This window comes from Bufo bufo, chromosome 2 (genome assembly GCF_905171765.1).
Source record: "Bufo bufo chromosome 2, aBufBuf1.1, whole genome shotgun sequence".
Taxonomy (NCBI): domain Eukaryota; kingdom Metazoa; phylum Chordata; class Amphibia; order Anura; family Bufonidae; genus Bufo; species Bufo bufo.
In genome coordinates, this window is record NC_053390.1 from 244161210 (window position 1) to 244180698 (window position 19489).

Genomic DNA, 19489 nt, shown 5'->3' on the forward strand with positions numbered 1-19489 from the left:
GTATACCGCTCCCCCGCTCCCCGCTCCTACTATGGCAACCAGGACTTTAATAGCGTCCTGGGTGCCATAGTAACACTGAAAGCATTTGGAAGACGGTTCCGTCTTCAAATGCTTTCAGTACACTTGCGTTGTTACGGATCCGGCAGGCACCTCCGGCAACGGAAGTGCATGCCGGATCCCAACAACGCAAGTGTGAAAGAGGCCTTAGACTTGGAGCTCAGGGGGTGTGTACTTCTTCCAGAGCGTGTCCTTTCTGTTGTAGCTCTTTTCTTGTAACTGCTACATCTTGTAACAGAAGATATGGCTGGTGCTCAGTTTGAATCATCAACTGCCATGTGCAACCACCTGCAGAGGTGGAGAAAGAAAATATAAGAAACAGCAGGTGGCGCCATACAGATTCATTTTATTGAATAGCTTGGTGGCTATACAGAATTTTTAATTAAAGGCAATTACCAAAGTATTCAGATCCAGATGCTGGTCTGAAAAATGTAGAATGTTTCAGTATCCGACCTCTGAAATGCCCCCTTTCCCATATGCACAGGCCCCTCACAATGTACTTACCTCGCTCCCCGGCACCTGCGCCGTGGCGCTTCTAAAGCCCGCACGGCTGCCGCTGCATCTCCCCGTGCGCGGATGAAAACCTCGTGGCATGCTATTGGCTGCCCGGCCCCAACTCCCAAAGTTTTCATCCGCACACGGGGAGATGCAGCGGTGGCTGTACTGGGATGAGAAGTAACACAGGTGCTGGGAAGCGGGGGTAAGTTCATTGTGTGTGAGGGGCCCGGGCATATGGGGGAGCATTTCAGGGGTTGCATAATTTACTGTTAAATTATTTGTGTGTCCTTTTCTTAAGCTAGTTTTACACTAGCATTAGACATTTCTTGTTGGACACTACTTGATACGTGCAGGTCCTATTCTTGGCATGTTTGCCGAGTTGCAACCAGACCTCCGCCAGTCCCCATTATAGTTAATGGGGTCGTACAGCAACGCAGTAGCTTCCGGCAGTGCCGAAATACAGAGATTCAGCACATCCTGCTGGATCGGTAAATGCTAGTGTGCATATAGCCTTAGTCTATTTTTATTCTTACTCACTCTACAGCAGTTGTAGTTTTTTTTTTTTTCCATTGTTTTAAGATATCCCAATGTAATGTTTGATTTTCTTTTGCATATTTATTAATGTGAACTCAGGTTTTATTCAGCATAGAATGTAAACTATAATCTTGTGTTCGACAATTGTTACAGGTCATATGTGAACGAAGCAAAAATAAATCGCCAGAATTTAAAGAAAAGATTAGAGAATGTCTAAAAGGTTAGTGTCTGTTTGTTTTTTGTTTGTTTTTCTTATTTTTAAAGAGTCTTTTGCAACAAGATGTACTGAATAATTTCCTTTCACTTCTAGATTTTAAAAATGAGTGGATAAAAAGTTCGTTTTAAAGGGATTGTCTCGCAATGCTTCCCTATCCATGTGCTTTTTTAGGGACCCCACGCTGTCAGATGCTTGATGTGATGGGTCTATGTGCTGTAGGTTTTACTTGCAGTTGCCACTGCTTTATATATTCACACTGTAAATATAAAAAGTATAAAGATGTTCTGCTGTAAAACGTAGGCAGAAGCCAATTTTTGAGTGTTGTAGACCCCACTTACCCTTAAAGGGGTTGTCAATTCAGCAAATGGCATTTGTCATGTAGAGAAAGTTAATACAAGGCACCTCACTGGTGGCTGGGACTATCGCAGCACATACAGGTGAAACTCCAAAAATTTGAATATTGTGCAAAAGTTTATTTATTTCAGTAATCCAACTTAAAAGGTGAAACTAACATATGAGAGACTCATTACATGCAAAGAGAGATATATTTCAAGCCTTTATTTGTTATAATTTGGATGATTATGGCTTACAGTTTATGAAAACCCCAAAGTCACAATCTCAGAAAATTAGAATATAGTGAAAAGGTTTAATATTCTAGACTGTGTCACACTCTAGTCAGCTAATTAATCCATAACGCCTGCAAAGGGTTCCTGATCCTTTAAATTGTCTGTCAGTCAGGTTCAGTAGGAATCGCAATCATGGGGAAACACTGCTGACCTGACAGTTGTGCAGAAAACCATCATTGACACCCTCCATAAGGAGGGAAAGCCTCAAAAGGTAATTGCAAAAGAAGTTGGATGTTCCCAAAGTGCTGTATCAAAGCACATTAATAGAAGGTTATGTGGAAGAAAAAGGTGCACAAGCAGCAGGGATGACCGCAGCCTGCAGAGGATTGTCAGGAAAAGGCCATTGAAAAGTGTTGGGGACTTTCACAAGGAGTGGACTGAGGCTGGAGTTAGTGCATCAAGAGCCACCACATACAGACGGTCCTGGACATGGGCTTCAAATGTCGTATTCCTCTTGTCAAGCCTCTCCTAAACAACGTCAGAAGCATCTTGGCGTACTTTCACACTTGCAGCAGAGGATCCGGCAATCCGGACGCAAACTGATGCATTTGTCAGACGGATCCGGATGCGGATCCTTCTGACAAATGCATTGCAATACTGGATCAGTCTTTCCGGTTGTCATCTGGAAAAACGGATCCGGTATTTATCTTTTTCATATTTGTTAAGGTCTGCGCAGACCGCAAAACCGGATCCGTTTTTCTGGGACACTTGTGGCAGGATCCGGCATTAACCCCTTAAGGACTCAGCCCTTTTTCACCTTAAAGACGACCTTTCACTGATCCTGACATTGTGAACTAAGTATACAGACATGGAGAGCGGCGCCCGAGGATCTCGCTGCACTTACTATTATCCCTGGGCGCCGCTCCGCTCTCCCGCTATGCCCTCCGGTATCTTCGGTCACAAAGTTATGGTAGGCGGAGATTTCGGTCAGTAAGTTATGGTAGACGGAGTCTGCCCTTGTTCTGCTGTAGCGCTGGCCAATCGCAGCGCAGAGCTCACAGCCTGAGAGGTTCTTTTGCAAATCTGACCAGTGTCACTTTAAGTGCTGATAACTTTAAAACGCTTTGACTTATCCAGGCCGTTCGGAGACTGTTTTTTCATCACATATTGTACTTCATGACACTGGTAAAATGAAGTCAAAAAATAAATTTTTATTTATAAAAAAATACCAAATTTACTTCTACAATACATAGTAATACCTCAAAAAATAGTTATTACTTTACATTCCCCATATGTCTACTTCATGTTTGGATCATTTTGGGAATGATATTTAATTTTTTGGGGATGTTACAAGGCTTAGAAGTTTAGAAGCAAATCTTGAAATTTTCAAAAACCCACTTTTTAGGGACCAGTTCAGGTCTGAAGTCACTTTGCGAGGCTTACATAAAAGAAACCACCCAAAAATGACCCCATTCTATAAACTACACCCCTCAAGGTATTCAAAACTGATTTTACAAACTCCGTTAACCCTTTAGGTGTTCCACAAGAATTAATGGAAAATAGAGATACAATTTCACATTTCTCGCCCATTTTCCCTGGGGGGCACCGGAAACCTTGGGTATAGCTCAACTCCCTAGGACGCTTGACACTAAGTGAAAACTGTTAAGCCCCTCCTCCATCAGCTATACCCTCAGCCTGGAGAAAGAGACTGCCAGTTTTTGCTTAGTGTCCAAGGAGGCAAGACACTCCCTGCTCTGCAGGGCTGTTTTCTCCTTGTTTAATTTTTGATTTTTACCTTTTTCTTCTTCTTCCAGACCATCAGGGACAACAGAGACGCACTAGACCTCTCTGTTTCTCCCGGGGTCGAGCTGCGCGCCAGTGCCGGTCACCCGCACTGCTGCCTCCACCACAGAAGACAAGGTGGACCAGGGCAGCCTAGCTCCCCTGCATCCCGCCAGCACAAGGGTCGCCCGCACGCCAAGTCCCTCTTCCAGCGTCCTGCCACTACGGTGCCAGTAGCTGAAGGGGCGACCCTGCTGGAACGGACCGAGGGTGAACACGGCTGATGGTGAGAGAGTGGCTTCTTCAGCCCTATGTCCCCCCCCCTCCCCCCCTTTCCCGGTCTCCTGCGTGCCTGACCCCCATACTGGTGCCTCTGTACCCTTCCCCTGCTGGACCTAGGCTGGCCCCTGGGGTACCGCAGGGCGGCTCCCTCTCCTCCCCTCCTGGCCTCCATAGGACATGCAGCTGGCTGCCTCCCACCGCTAGCTGCAGAATAGGTTCAGCCGCATTGCCTCCCTTCTCCTGCCGGAGTCCCTTCTATCATCACGGGCACCCGGTCTCAGGGTCCCCCCATCCAGAATACTGCACTCTCATGCTTACCAGTGTGCTTCTTGGGCCCGCTCCTGACGACTGTGACGTAAGGCCTCGCCTCCGGCCCGCAGGGTGGTCGTGCTGGCAAGTAGGGATCGACCGATTTATCGGTTTTACTGATATTATCGGCCGATATTCAGGATTTTGACTGTTATCGGCATCTATTTTGCCAATATTTCGATAACGTATGGGGAACAAGGATCGCGCTGCTCAGCGCTTTCCGTGTTCCCTCAGCAGCACAGGGGAGAAGGAAGCAGTGTCTCCCTCCCCCTGTGCTGCCGCTGCCGCCAATGAGAGGAGAGAAGACAAGAGGAGGGGAGGGGCTGTGGCCACTGCGCCAACAATGATGTTGACTTACTCATTCATTCAAATTGAACAGGAGGCGGGAGCTGGCTGCAGAATCGCATAGCCGGCTCCCGACCTCTGAGCAATAGCTGCTGTTTGCGGTAGTTAACCCCTCAGGTGCCGCAGATTGCAGCTACCGCTCATTGAGGTCGGGAGCCGGCTATGTGATTCTGCAGCCAGCTCCCGCCTCCTGTATATGAATTAATGAGAGATTTCTCTTCATTGGTGGCGCAGTGCGCCCCCTTCAAGCCCCCCAGTATTAATCATTGGTGGCGCAGTGCACCCCCCCACCCCAGTATTAAAAACATTGGTGGCGCAGTGCGCCCCCCCCACCCATGCCCCCCCCCCCTCCCCCCCAGTATTAATCATTGGTGGCAGTGGCCACAGGATCCCCTCTCCCCTGCTCCTCCAATCGGAGCCCCAGCAGTGTAATCCTGGGGCTCCGATCGGTTACCATGGCAGCCAGGACGCTATTGAAGCCCTGGCTGCCATAAAAAGCTCCATGCTGCTGTGTGCACAAAGCACAGAGCAGCAGGGACAGTGTGAGATCCTATTCACCCTGATAGAGATCTATCCGAGTGAATAGGATAAGGGTTCTAGTCCCTAAGGGGGCTAAAAGTTAGTTAAAAAAAGACGACAAAAAACACCAAAATATTAAGTATAAATGAAAGAAAGATTAAAAATAAAAAAATACATGTTAACAATAAACATATTAATTTTCAGCAGATTTGTGTAGGAATTATTTTTTTTCAAAAATGAAAATTACCAGAATATCGGTATAAATTATCGGCTATCGGCCTGAAAGTTCACAAATTATTGGTATCGGCCCTAAAAAATCAATATCGGTCGATCCCTACTGGCAAGGTGCATGTTCCCCTTCTAGGCGGTTTCTTGCTGTCTCCCGGGATACGGCGTTGGCCAAGTGCATGTGGTCCTTTCTATAGGCAGAATTTGTCACCCTCTCCAGTTATGGTGCCTGCCATGTGCATGACCCCCTTCCTAGGCTGGATACTGCACTCTGGATTCGCTGCCGGCCATGTGCATGACCCCCTTCCATAGGCGGAACGCTGCACTCTCACTGGATTCGCTGCCGGCCATAGGCATGACCCCTTTCCATAGGCGGTATGCTGCACTCTCATTGGATTCGCTGCCGGCCTTGGGCATGCCTCCTTCCCTCAGGCGGCATACAAAATCTCTCACTGACTGGGGTTGTTCTCTCGCCGGTAAATTGCCGGCCATGTGCATGACTGCCCCCTTCCATGGGCGGTGTGCTGCACTCTCACTGAATTCGCTGCCGGCCATGGGCATGCTTCCTTTCCTCAGGCGGCATACATACACTCTCACTGACTGTGGTTGTTCTCTCGCCAGTACATTGCTGGCCATGTGCATGACCCCCTTCCATGGTGGCGCACTCTCCCTGGATGCGATGCTGGCCATGTGCATGACCCCCCCTTCCTTCTGGGCGGCATACTGCACTCTCACCGGATACGTTGCTGGCCATGAGCATGGCCCTCTAACATGGGTGGAATGCTTGCACTCCCATTGGATACGGTGCTGGCCTTGTGCATGACCACCCCTCATTCCATGGGCGGAATTTTGCACGCTCACGAGATTCACGGCTGTCCTTGTATATGCTGTGCTGGACTTGTACATGTCCCCCTTCATTGGCGGAGCAGTTGCACTCTCACGAAATTCGGTGTTGGGTGGATTATTGCACAATCACTTAATGCTAGGATAACCCTGTGCATGTCCCCCTTTCACTAGGTGGACCTCCTGCGTTCCTGCTGGATACTGTGCGGCCATGTACATGGCCTCCTTCTGGGCGGAATATGGTATGTCCTACTTCTCTGAAGTAGGTGCTGGACTTGGGCATCACTCCCTTTGAGGCGGGCCTTTGCACTCTTGCCGACTGCAGTGTTTGCCAGGTACATTTCCCCCTTTCTGGGCGGACTGCTTGCGTTCCATCGCATGCTGTACTAGTCTTGTGCATAACTCCCTTTCAGGTTGCACTTTGCACTTCTGTAGATACTGTGGGACTCTGTCGCTGAGTGACTTTTTTGCAGTGAGCGGACGTTCTTTTGCGCTCTGTGCTTTGTTTGGGCTGTGTATGCCTTTTCCTCCTGTAGGTGGGTTGGCCTTCTCACTGCTTACGGGGCTGCTCGTACGTATGCCTCCCTTCCTCCTGCAAAATACTTTTTTCTCTTGGGATACGATGCTTGCCGCAAGCCTTGCACTCTTCTCTGAAGAGATCATTCTGTACACCTTGCTCTCTACTGCACCGAGCTGGGTGGTACTCATTCTCGGGTTTGGATTGTATATTGCGGTTCCGTTGTGACGGTATCCGCCATGTTTGTTGTCCCTTCCACCTGGGGAGTGTTCGTGGTTCCTAGATGCATACCCATTCGTCCTCCCGCGGCCTTGCTTCCCTGCGCATGCGGTCACATGGGCGAGAGTGCTGTCTCAGCGCCCCTCGAATTCTACGTTGGCTCTGGCGGGACTACGGTTCCCTCGCCGATCTACTATTTCCTCCTATTCGGATGCAGTGTGGTAGGTAGTACTACCTATTGCGCCCTCGTGTCGCTTCAGTCTTGATCTGCTACCAGGTTCGGGACGCTCTTCTCGGGAAGATCACCCAACTTCTCATTGGGTGCGCGATTATCCAGGTCCGGAGGACCTCTACTTTGGGGTCTTCAGGGTATTCGGCCCTCTGCGAGGCGGGTGAGCTTGGGCGTCTCAGAGTAGCGGGGGATTCTGCTTTTGGCTGTCCCTATGACTCCTCCCTGTTGCCCACTCTCCTTTCCTGTTGGAGGGTGTTATGCCGGCCTCTGTTTTGACTACTTTTTCTCGCCTCTGTTTTTGGCTCCCGCGCGGGGCATATCACTCCGATGTGGCTTCTGCCCGGCCAGCTTCAGAGGCTGCTCCTTCACTGCCCTCACCTCTGGGAGAGCTTGGTTGTTCAATTGGATGGTTACGGTGTTCCTTGTGGCCTTGTACCGTCTCCCTCGTTCACACTGGCAGTACTAGCTGTGTGCCTATTTACCGGGTCTACCGCATTCTGTCCTCCCCGCTGGGTGCAGATTGCGTTTTCCATTCTAGGCAATGGTCCTGCTGTGGACTTTCTCGGTAACTTGGGAGGACTACCCTTCAGTCAAGATTGTCCTTAGATCTCCCACACCGGGACTGTAGAACCCCTTTCTGTGGTGGCAACATCGACATGGACTTTAGCCTGTCTTGTCCTGGCATCTGTCGGATGCTGGGCGGACCCCTTCGGTTCCTCCCGTCTGGCCTACTGCTCCCCCACTCCGGGTGGATATGGGACGATGTTGCTCGGGGTCTGACGGGACCAGTTTTGCTGACTCTTCTGCTGTGTTACTGGATCTGCGCCTGATCACATTGGTTTTCCCCCGCTTGCCAAGGCGATTCCCGGCCGTGCTTCGTCCAGATCTATTGTCGGACTTAGAGTTCTTACCTGGGGTTCTGTGGAAAACTGAAACATTCCCCAACTCTGCCTTTCTCTCCCCATGTTTCTTTCTCCAGTCCGACCTGGGACTGGGACTCTGTTCCTTGAAGTGTCCAGTATCGGCGCTGTCCATCCTCTTCCAGCTTTCCCTGGCCCCTCTTGGGCCTGTCAAGACCTTCTCCACGGAGTGGCTCTTTAGTTCCTCTGTACCGTCCCCCAGTACCGCCCTGGGAACTACATACTGAGCTCTTCGGCGCTCCAAGCGTTCCCTTGGAGCTGTTACAGAATGTTCTCTCCTACTCCTTCTGTGCTGTACGGTGTAGTTTGTACCCATCGTGTCTCTCAGACGGGTGTCTGAATGGCGACCCTTCTTGTTCTGAGCCTTCTGTCCTTCCCCAGGACAGGGCTGTTCTCAATCCCGTCCTTTCCTCCTTCTGAAGGTGGTATCAGCCTCGTTGAGATGAAAGGCAATCGTCCTCCCCTTCCCACCCCCGGGAACGGACACCTCACCAATTGGACGTTGTTTGGGTCTTGCAGTGTTACTTGGGGATCTCCGACTCTTGTGACGCTCGGTCTCTTGTGGTTCCAGGAGGTCCGCGCAAAGGTTGACGGCCTCCAGGGTGGCTTTCTTCCGCTTCATCAGAATGGCTATTGCTGAGGTTACCGCACCAAGGGCAGGGATTCCGCCTGGGCCGGAGGCATTGGGCTTCGGCCGTGCAATTGTGCAAGGCGGCCACCGGCCACACCTTACCAAGTTTTACAGGGTGCATACTCGGGCTATGGCGGATGCTGACTTGGGCCGCCTTGGTTTGCAGGCGGGCGGTTCCTTGATGCCTTCGGGTGCTTCGCCTTGGAGCTGTCGTCCCGCCACCCCCCCCCCCCCCCCCCCCTCTTGGACTGCTCTCGAATGTCCCAAGGTTTCCTGTGTCCCCCAAGGAAAATGGGCGAGCAAACGAGATTTTTGTATAACTTACCAGTAAAATCTCTTTCTCGCTCTTCCTTGGGGGACACAGCACCCAAGCACCCACCCATTCATTGTTTTTTTCTACACGGTTTCCGGACTTGGTTTTATCCCGTTGGGTAGTTGGCTTGTTGGTTCCACTTGTTGGACTTTGCCTTTTCTCACTACTTGGACACACAACTGGCAGTCTCTCTCTCTCTCTCTCTCTCCAGGCTGAGGGTATAGCTGATAGAGGAGGGGGCTTAGCAGTTTTCACTTAGTGTCACGCCTCCTAGGGAGTTGAGCTATACCCAAGGTTTCCTGTGTCCCCCAAGGAAGAGCGAGGAAAGAGAGTTTACTGGTAAGTTATACAAAAATCTCGTTTTTTGGCAGATTTTCAATTTTATTTTTTCCCAGTTACAAAGCAAGGGTTTAACAGCCAAACCAATCTCAATATTTATGGCCCTGATTCTGTAGTTTACAGAAACACCCCATATGTGGTCGTAAACCGCTGTACGGGCACACAGCAGGGCGCCGAAGGAAAGGAATGCCATACGGTTTTTGGAAGGCAGGTTTTTGCTGGACTGTTTTTTTTTTTTTTTTTTTTTTTTTTTTTTTGACACCATGTCCCATTTGAAGCCCCCCTGATGCACCCTTAGAGTAGAATGAGTGACCTCATTTTAGAAACTACGGGATAGGGTGGCAGTATTGTTGTACTAGTTTAGGGTACATGTGATTTTGGTTGCTCTATATTACACTTTTTGTGAGGCAAGGTAACAAGAAATAGCTGTTTTGGCAACGTTTTTATTTTTGTTATTTACAACATTCGTCTGACAGGTTAGATCATGTGATATTTTTATAGACCAGGTTGTCCACGGACGCTGCGATACCTAATATGTATACTTTTATTTATTTAAGTTTTACACAATGATTTCATTTTTGTAGCAAAATAATGTTTTGGTGTTTCCATAGTCTGAGAGCCATAATTTTTTGTTTTGGGGGCGATTATCTTGGGTAGGGTATGATTTTTGCGGGATGAGGCACTTATTTTGGGGTGCGTGTGACTTTTTGATCGCTTGCTATTACACTTTTTGTGATGCAAGGTGACAAAAAAAATTGTTTATTTAGCACAGTTGTTTTTTATTTATTTACGGTGTTCATCTGAGGGTTTAAGTCATGTGATATGTTTATAGAGCTGGTCGATACGGACACTGCGATACCTAATGTAATGAATCAAGCCAGGAAAGGAGGACAATATGGACAATCGCAATACGTCAGCATGTGCCTTGTATTAACTTTCTCTGCATAATAAATGCTATTTGCTAAAGTGAGACAACTCCTTTAAGGGCTCATGCATACAAACGTATTTTTTGTCCATGCCCGTTTAGTTTTTTGTGGTCTTGTGCGGTACCATTGATTTTCAATGAAACCACCAAAAAAAGGTAAATGACTCAGTGGGCATTCTGTGTCTGTATGTCCACATGTCCGTTTCCGCAAAAAAAATAAATACCGTATTTTTCCACCATAAAACGCACCTAGGTTTTATAGGCTGACAATGAGAATATATATATTTTTTTTTTCATGACACCTTAGGTCAATCCACCAATGTAAATCACGCCCCAATAAGACCTCGGATAAGAGCCCCATGCCTCTTCAGCCCCTAGTAGCCTCCATCAACCTCATATGAAATAAAATTAAAAAACACACACCTTTCCTGCTCTGGATGCCGCCGCTCCTCACCTCCCGCGCTCGGTCTTCCTCTTCTTCAGTTTGCTGTGCTGTGACCTGGTGCGCACAGCGTTGGGTCACAGCGCTCTCACACTGCACAGCTGAGGACCAGGAAGCGGTGAGTACAGAGCTCCGAAATGGAAGCGCTTCATTAGTATTCGCCCCTTAATACGCAGGGGCATTTCCCCAAGCCCATCCCGATCCCCCGCCCCCCCCCCGCACACTTTTTTTTGGGGGGGTTGGGGGTGGGGGGGGAGATGCGTCTTATGGGGAGAAAAACGCTATATCCATTACAGACATGGAAAGGATTGTTCTATTAGGGGCCGGCCTGTCCGTTCTATCTGAAAAATATGGAATGCACACTGCCGGTATCCATGTTTTGCAGATGATTTGCAGCAAAATAGTCATGTGTAGATTTTGTCACATATTCGTTTTGTGCATTGCATCATAAATTGAAAAGTTGCAAATTTAAAATGCACTGTAAGTTAAATATATGCTGCAGATTTTTTTCAGTTTAGAGATGTCTGTCTGTTAAATTTCATCCACATTGCCGCTATTGTAAAACATAAATTTGCCTCATGCAAATTTACTGTATATTCATCCCGTGGAGATGTACCCTTAAAAAGATGTTCATCTTTGTTAAATAATGTTTAATTTATTAGATTCAAATGCAATTAAAAAAATCTGTCCCCTGATTTGAACCATTATCTATAATAGATGAGTAGTCCAGATCACTATTTTTTATTTTCATATGGCTCCCCGTTCCTGCGATATCAGAGCTGCACTGAAATACATTGTCAGGACTGCTGTGCATGCGCACATGAGTCCTCTCCATTATTTACTAATCCACTAGTAGTCTTGATTCCTTTTGTACATCACTACACATGTATGCTGTAGATAATAGTCAAAATCGGGTTAACATGTTCCCTTTAAAGATCTACATAAAGCCAGTGTCAAAGTTTAATTTTTTGGGTAATTTAAAAATGTTGCATGGCTACCCCCACATAATCTGGGCTTTTTTTTTTTTTACTTCATTTACTGGATTTTATTATTTTTTTCTGTGCATCAGCATTTTATTTCCCATGCCCCCCCCCCCCCCCCCTTCCCACACAACAGCTCTTCAGAGAAGGAGACCTTATTGCTTGTGACTAAACTGTTTTCTGAATGCAGGTATTATCTGTTAATACAGCTTCCAAGGGATCTATGAACAATGCAAAACATTTTTTGTTCTTTACTAGGCTATTTTTATGTCCCCTATTGCGTGCTGAGGATAACTCTTCATTTCCTGTCATTGGGTGCACCATGGTCACCTGAGCAGCCTGATATTATTTCTCAACCACGGCACTATGGCAGCCCGAAAGATCCATTGCTTGCAGTCAGAGCCTTTGCAGGACCGATGAGCCCTTCCAAGGTAAGTCTTAAGCTCTTGGAAAATCTTGGATCCCCAAAAATGATTTCATTAATTATTTTGAGGTGGGAATAGTGAACATGCAATACAGTGATTCTGCATCGGTGTGCCTGGGTATGCAGATGGGAGTTCCTGACATAAAGCTGACTATAAAATCCAATTTCTACACTTTACACAAAGGTGCATGTGTTTAAGGTATGTTCACATGCTGGTGTTAGAAGATTTTTGTATATAGTTGGCCCTACCGCTTCTCAAGAGGCCAAAAAGCCTTCTAGTGTAATGCTGACTGTTTTTACATAGTGCTTTTCCTGCATTTATGACTTGGCAAATAATTGGGGGGGGGGGGGGTGAGACCTCCTCATGTGATGCTATAAAAATGCCTTAACCCCTTAAATGGGTTGTGTCATCCTCAAGCATTGGTGGTATTTAATCTCTAAAATGGAGCCCTCAAAGTGAAGGAGAGTGGACTGTTCTTCTATTTCATAAGTTCCATAGAAATGAAAGGGGAGCGCACCATGTAGCTCGCCACTGATCCATGTGGCTGATGGAAATATGGCTTTCTGCTTCCTTTCGCTTAGCGAGCCTGTTCTAAAGGTGGCTCTCTGGGACCTGCAACCTATGAGTCTTTTAAGGACTGGGCCTATTTTCATTATGCACTTTAATTATTTTCCTTTCTGCCTTCCAACTGCTGTAACTTTTAAAATTTTTAGTTCATATAGTCATATAAGGGGTTATATTTTGTGTGATAAGTTTTTTTTAACTTTTTTTATTTATCATGGCTTGTTTTGGAAAAGAGGAAAATTATTTGGGTGAAAAAATGTTTTTAGGTTTTGTTTTTACAGTGTTCATTATACTCTAAAATTGACATGACAACGTTATGCTGGGTTCACATCACGTTTTGTCTTACGTTAAACGTATACGTTAAATGGAAGCCTCAGAGGGGTTCTATAGACTGTCATCCGTCACCATGATAGCTTCATGTAACGTATACATTGTTCTGGACTTGGCAGGGTGGAAAAGCGTGGTGTACTGAACTTTTGCATCCCCCCCCCCCCTCCAAAGTATGTTAAATGTAGGGCAAAAATGTGATGTGACCCCCAACCTAATTCTGTGGGTGGGTATATTTACAGTGATGTCAACATTAGATCGTTTTTGTTTTAATTAAAAAAAATATTTACTCTAACCTAGTATTCATTTTCATGAATTTGTTTTAGGCTGAGGATTTTAGAAGGATTTGGAAGACTCCACCACGGGAAAGGGCTGGACTTTATCATAATGTCAGAAAAAACAGACCAGAGAGAGGCGAGGAGAGAGTTGGAAGGTAACATTCAATTTCTCTTCCGTATTGTACATGAATATAGTTCTAATTTGGAAGCTGCATTTCCCCTGAATCATAAGCTGACCTTGTCAATTTTTATATATTTTTTTTTTCCTCCGTGTTCGTCACCCCCAGGGAGCTTGCTCATGAGCTGGATGTCCCATGGGTGAATATTGGGAATTTCTTGGTGGTTTTGTTGATCTTTCTTCCCAGGATGGTTTGGAGAAGCTTGAGGAATATCTTGGTAAAAAGGAAACAAGTGAGCGGATGCAGCCTGAACAAGATCATGAGATTTGCAACAAATATAAGACTCCATCCCCAGCAGGTAACCCTATTTTAGTTTGACTTGCTAACCACATTGTAAATTGACATTAGTTCTAATCATCTGTAGTTCCACTATAAGAAACAGTGATTTTTATTATTTATTTTTTTACGTTATTAAAGAGGACCTTTCATTACAATAAAAAATCTAAACTAAGTATACAGACATGGAAGCGGCGCCCAGGGATCTCCCTGCACTTACTATTATCCCGGGCGTCGCTCCGTTCTCCCAATATAGGCTCCGGTATCTTCAGATTTTCGGCTCAACCAGGAGGAGCCTGCTCTTGTTCTCCTGGGCGTCTCCTGTTCTCTCAGGGCTATGAGCTGAGCGCTGCGATTGACCAGCGCTACAGCCTGGGAGAAGGAGACGCCCAGGAGAACAAGAGTAGGCTCCTCCCGGTTGAGGCGAAAATCTGAAGATAATGGAGCCCATACCTGGAGAACGGCGCGGCGCCCAGGGATAATAGTAAGTGCAGGGAGATCCCTGGGCTCCGCTCTCCATGTCTGTATACACAGTATTAGATTGTTTTATCGTAATTGACAGGTCCTCTTTAAGTTTGCCCCAGTTTGGGGACGATCTTCTTACGAGTGCATTGTACTTATGAGCTAAAAATATTTTTTTCAATTTTGTCTTTATTAAAAAATATTTTTATTGTGTCCTTTTCTCTGTACAGAGCTGAGATGCTCTACTAGCAGGGTCTGAATTTTCTCTCTGCTCCGTCAGGCAGGGAGCCGACGGGCTCCTTATTCTGCTTTCAGACTTTATAAACATTTATCAAAGTTCAATCCTTTTCGTACTGATAAGAATATGGGCTTAAATAAGTGTTTATGACCAGTTAGTAATTTAGAGATGAGGGTTATTAGATGAAAGTAAAATGCACATGGCTCGAAAAACTGTTATCCCCTTTGTGACAGAACGGCTCAGTATTTTTAATAAAGACCAATTGAAAAAGGATCTTTAGCCCTAAATGAGTAAAATGCAATAAAATTTAAAAAAAAAGCCCCCGAAGGTTGTACATAGCCAATGTCTTGGTTCTCCAGACAATGAGTAGTTATGCATGAAAATATTTGCCAAGCTAAAAGGTCGGATATGTCAATGTGTTGCCAAATAGCGTTTGTAAAATGAGTACTACAATGGCATAGAAATTAGTAATAATAGATGTTGACATTTTGACCCTTGAGCAATAGGAGTTTAAAGGGAATCTGTCACCAGGAAACTCGCGATTAAACCTAGAACAATGCCTTGTAGGGCTACCTCTTCGAATGTAACATTCCGTTGCTTCATTCTGGAGAAAGAGTACTTTTATTCCATATGCAAATTAGCAGTTAAGTGCACCAGGGTTGGGCCCAAGTTGCTCTGTGCACATTTGGTCCTCCCTACCAGCCCCTCCATGTCCTTGATTGACGGGGCCAGGTAAGATGACTGACAAGGCCAGGGTTCCTGCACAATCAAGGAGACTAGAAGTCTTGGGCCCACCCTATATGCACCTAAATGGGTTATCCAATGTCAGTTGACAGCAGGGCAATCCTCAGAGAAGGCAGGGACAACTGCCCAGGTGTCCCTGCCTTCTAGATCGCTGTATACACAGCGCTCAAACGAGTTTAAATGTCCCCCAGAGGTTTTGTATGACATGACCTTATGGGGGACGAAAAGTGTAAAATAAAAAATTAAAAAAAGGTTTCACATGTAAAAAAAAAAAATAAAAATTCCCCATGTAATTTTTTTTTTTAAAAATGTTGAAAATAGAAAAAATAAAATAGGCATGTTTGGTATTGCGCGTCTGTGAGCGGTCGACTCTATAAATATATCACATGATCGACCCAGTCCGATAAACACCATAAAAAAAATAATACTGTCAAAAGCAGTTTTTGTCACCTTACATCACAAAAGTGCAACACAAAGTGATCAAAAGGCATATGTCCCACAAAATGGTACCAATAAAACCGTGACCTCATTCCGCAAAAAATGAGCTCCTACATAAGAAAATCGTTATAAAAAATAAAAAATAGCTCTCAGAACATGGACACATTAACCCCTTAAGGACGCAGGGCGTATCGGTACGCCCTATTTCCCGAGTCCTTAAGGACTCAGCAGCGCGTAACCGGTACGTCCTAACTTGAACTCAGTATTCCGGCGCCCGAGGGGTTAAACGGAACGGGATTTCGGCTGAAATCCTTCAAGCCGGCATCCTGTGACAACGCCGGGGGGGTCATGTGACCCCCCCGTGTCGGCGATCGCAGCAAACCGCAGGTCAATTCAGACCTGCGGTTTTGCTGCGCTTTTTGCAGTTTCTGATGCCCGCGGTCCCTGACCGCGGGGATCAGAAACTTTTGAGTGCCTATAATCAATATTTTTCTGCACCCTCTGCACGATTTTATGCCGGCGGGTGGTGTGGGGGGGGGGTGTCGCATGCGGTGCGGGAGGCGGGCGGTGCGGCAGGCGGGATCGCGATCCCCCGCCCGCCTCCCCATGAATGATCGTTGGCTTCTAGTGGTTATACCAGGGTGGCCAGCACATTGCTGGCACCCTGGTATAAACGGCTGACATCTGTGCAGATGTCAGCCGTTTAAACCCTTTCCATACCGCGGTCCGTACGGACCGCTGTATGGAAAAAGTTAACTGTAGTCGGTCAGGGAGCTCCCTCCCTCTCCATCGGGGGGCTGCTGTGCCTTTGCAGCCCCCCGATGGAGAGGAGAGAGCCCCCAGAGAGCCCCCCTCAGCCCTGTGCTTACCCTTCCCCGTCTGCGAAGTTCTGAGCAGACGGGGAGGGTTCCCATGGCAACAGGACGCCTGCTCAGGCGTCCCTGTCTGTCTATGGTGCTGAACAGATCTGTGCTAAAAAGCATAGATCTGTTCTGTGTAAGTAAAATACAGTACAGGACAATATATATTGTACTGTACTGTATTATACAGACATCAGACCCACTGGATCTTCCAGAACCAAGTGGGTTCTGGGTCAAAAAAAAAAGTTTAAAAAAAGTGAAAAAAGTAAGATAAAAAAAAAACATTCATCACTGAATAAAAATTAAAAAAAATAAAATACACTACACATATTAGGTATCGCCGCGTCCGTAACGACCTGATCTATAAAACGGTCATGTTACTTTCCCCGCACGGTGAACACCATAAAAATAAAAAAATAAAAACTATGAAAATTGAAATTTTGCCCACCTTACTTCCCAAAAAAGGTAATAAAAGTGATCAAAAAGTCACATGTACGCCAAAATAGTACCAATCAAACAGTCATCTCATCCCACAAAAATCATACCTTACCCAAGATAATCGCCCAAAAACTGAAAAAACTATGGCTCTCAGACTAAAGAAACACTAAAACATGATTTTTGTTTCAAAAATGAAATCATTGTGTAAAAACTTACATAAATAAAAATAAAGTATACATATTAGGTATCGCCGCGTCCGTATCGACGCTCTATAAGAATATCACAAGATCTAACCCCTCAGATGACCACCGTAAAAAAAAAAAAAAAAAAAAACGGTGTAAAAAAAAGCAATTTTTTGTCATCTTACGTCACAAAAAGTGTATAACAAGCGATCAAAAAGTCATATGCACCCAAAGATAGTGCCAATTAAACCGTCATCTCATCCCGCAAAAAAAATGAGACCCTACTCAAGATAATCGCCCAAAAACTGAAAAAACTATGGCTCTTAGACTATGGAGACACTAAAACTTTTTTTGGTTTTAAAAATGAAGTTATTGTATAAAAACTTACCTAATATGTATACCTTTTTTTTATTTATGTATCACCGTGTCCGTGACAACCTGCTCTATATAATTACCACATGATCTAACCTGTCAGATGAATGTTGTAAATAACAAAAAAAAAAAAACGTGCCAAAAAGCTATTTCTTGTTACCTTTGCCGCACAAAAAGTGTAATATAGAGCAACCAAAAATCACATGTACCCTAAACTAGTACCAACAATACTGCCACCCTATCCCGTAGTTTCTAAAATGAGGTCACTCATTCTACTCTAAGGGTGCATCAGGGGGGGCTTCAAATGGGACATGGTGTCAAAAAAAACCAGTCCAGGCAAAACCTGCCTTCCAAAAACCGTATGGCATTCCTTTCCTTCTGCGCCCTGCCGTGTGCCCGTACAGCGTTTTACGACCACATATGGGGTGTTTCTGTAAACTACAGAATAAGGGCCATAAATAATGAGTTTTGTTTGGCTGTTAACCCTTGCTTTGTTACTGAAAAAAAAATATTAAAATGGAAAATCTGCCAAAAAAAGTGAAATTTTGAAATTGTATCTCTATTTTCCATTAAATCTTGTGCAACACCTAAGGGTTAACAAAGTTTGTAAAATCAGTTTTGAAATACCTTGAGGGTGTAGTTTCTTAGATGGGGTCGACTTTTATGGAGTTTCTACTCTAGGGGTGCATCAGGGGGGCTTCAAATGGGACATGGTGTCAAAAAAAACAGTCCAGCAAAATCTGGCTTCCAAAAACCATACGGCGCACCTTTCACTCTACGCCCCGCTGTGTGGCCGTACAGTAGTTTAGGGCCACATATGGGGTGTTTCTGTAAACGGCAGAGTCGGGGCAATAAAGATACAGTCTTGTTTAGCTGTTAACCCTTGCTTTGTTAGTGGAAAAAATGGGTAAAATGGAAAATTAGGCAAAAAAATGAAATTCTCAAATTTCATCCCCATTTGCCAATAACTCTTGTGCAATACCCTAAAGGGTTAACGAAGCTTGTAAAATCAGTTTTGAATACCTTGAGGGGAGTAGTTTATAGAATGGGGTCATTTTTGGGCTGGTTTCTATTATGTAAGCCTCGCAAAGTGACTTCAGACCTTGTAGTGGTCCCTAAAAATTTGGTTTTTGTAAATTTCTAAAAATTTCAAGATTTGCTTCTAAACTTCTAAGCCTTATAACATCCCCAAAAAATAAAATATCAATCCCAAATTGCTACAAACATGAAGTAGACATATGGGGAATGTAAAGTCATCAAAATTTTTGGGGGTATTACTATGTATTACAGAAGTAGAGAAACTGAAACTTTGAAATTTGCAAATTTTTCAAAATTTTTGGTAAATATGGTATTTTTTTATGCCAAAAAAATTAACTTTTTTGACCCAATTTTAGCAGTGTCATGAAGTACAATATGTGACGAAAAAAACAATCTCAGAACGGCCTGGATAAGTCAAAGCGTTTTAAAGTGATCAGCACTTAAAGTGACACTGGTCAGATTTGCAAAAAATGGCCAAGTCCTTAAGGTGAAATAGGGCTGAGTCCTTAGGGGTTTTAAAACATAATTTTTTTTGTTTCAAAAATGCTATTATTGTGTAAAACCTTAAATAAATAAGAAAAAGTATACATATTGGGTATCGCCACGTCCGTAACGATCTGCCTCTATAAAAATGTCACTTGACCGAACCCAATAGGTGAACGCTGTAAAAATTAATAAACTGTGCTAAAAACAACCAATTTTTTTGGTCACCTTGCCCACAAAGTGATATAATGAATGATCAAAAAATCATATGTACCCAAAAATGATACCAATTAAAACTGGCACCTTATCTCCCCTAGTTTCCAAAATGGGGTCACTTCTTGGGAGTTTCTACTGTAAGGGTGCACCAGGGGGGACTTCCAAATAAGACATGGCATCTAAAAACCATGTGGCGCTCCTTTTTCTTCTGCGCCCTGCCGTGTGCCCATACAGCTGTTTAGGACCCACATGTGGGGGTGTTTCTGTAAAC

General features: G+C 45.1%; 1 protein-coding gene across 1 annotated transcript in view; it reads left to right on the forward strand.

Annotated features, from left to right (window-relative positions):
• ANKLE2 (ankyrin repeat and LEM domain containing 2) overlaps positions 1 to 19489 on the forward strand; it is a 97837-nt gene that overhangs the window by 54463 nt on the left and 23885 nt on the right. Inside the window, 5 exon segments of the mRNA XM_040416296.1 lie at positions 1243 to 1309; positions 11957 to 12129; positions 13341 to 13447; positions 13580 to 13608; positions 13611 to 13769. Coding sequence (XP_040272230.1) covers positions 1243 to 1309; positions 11957 to 12129; positions 13341 to 13447; positions 13580 to 13608; positions 13611 to 13769 — 535 coding nt within the window.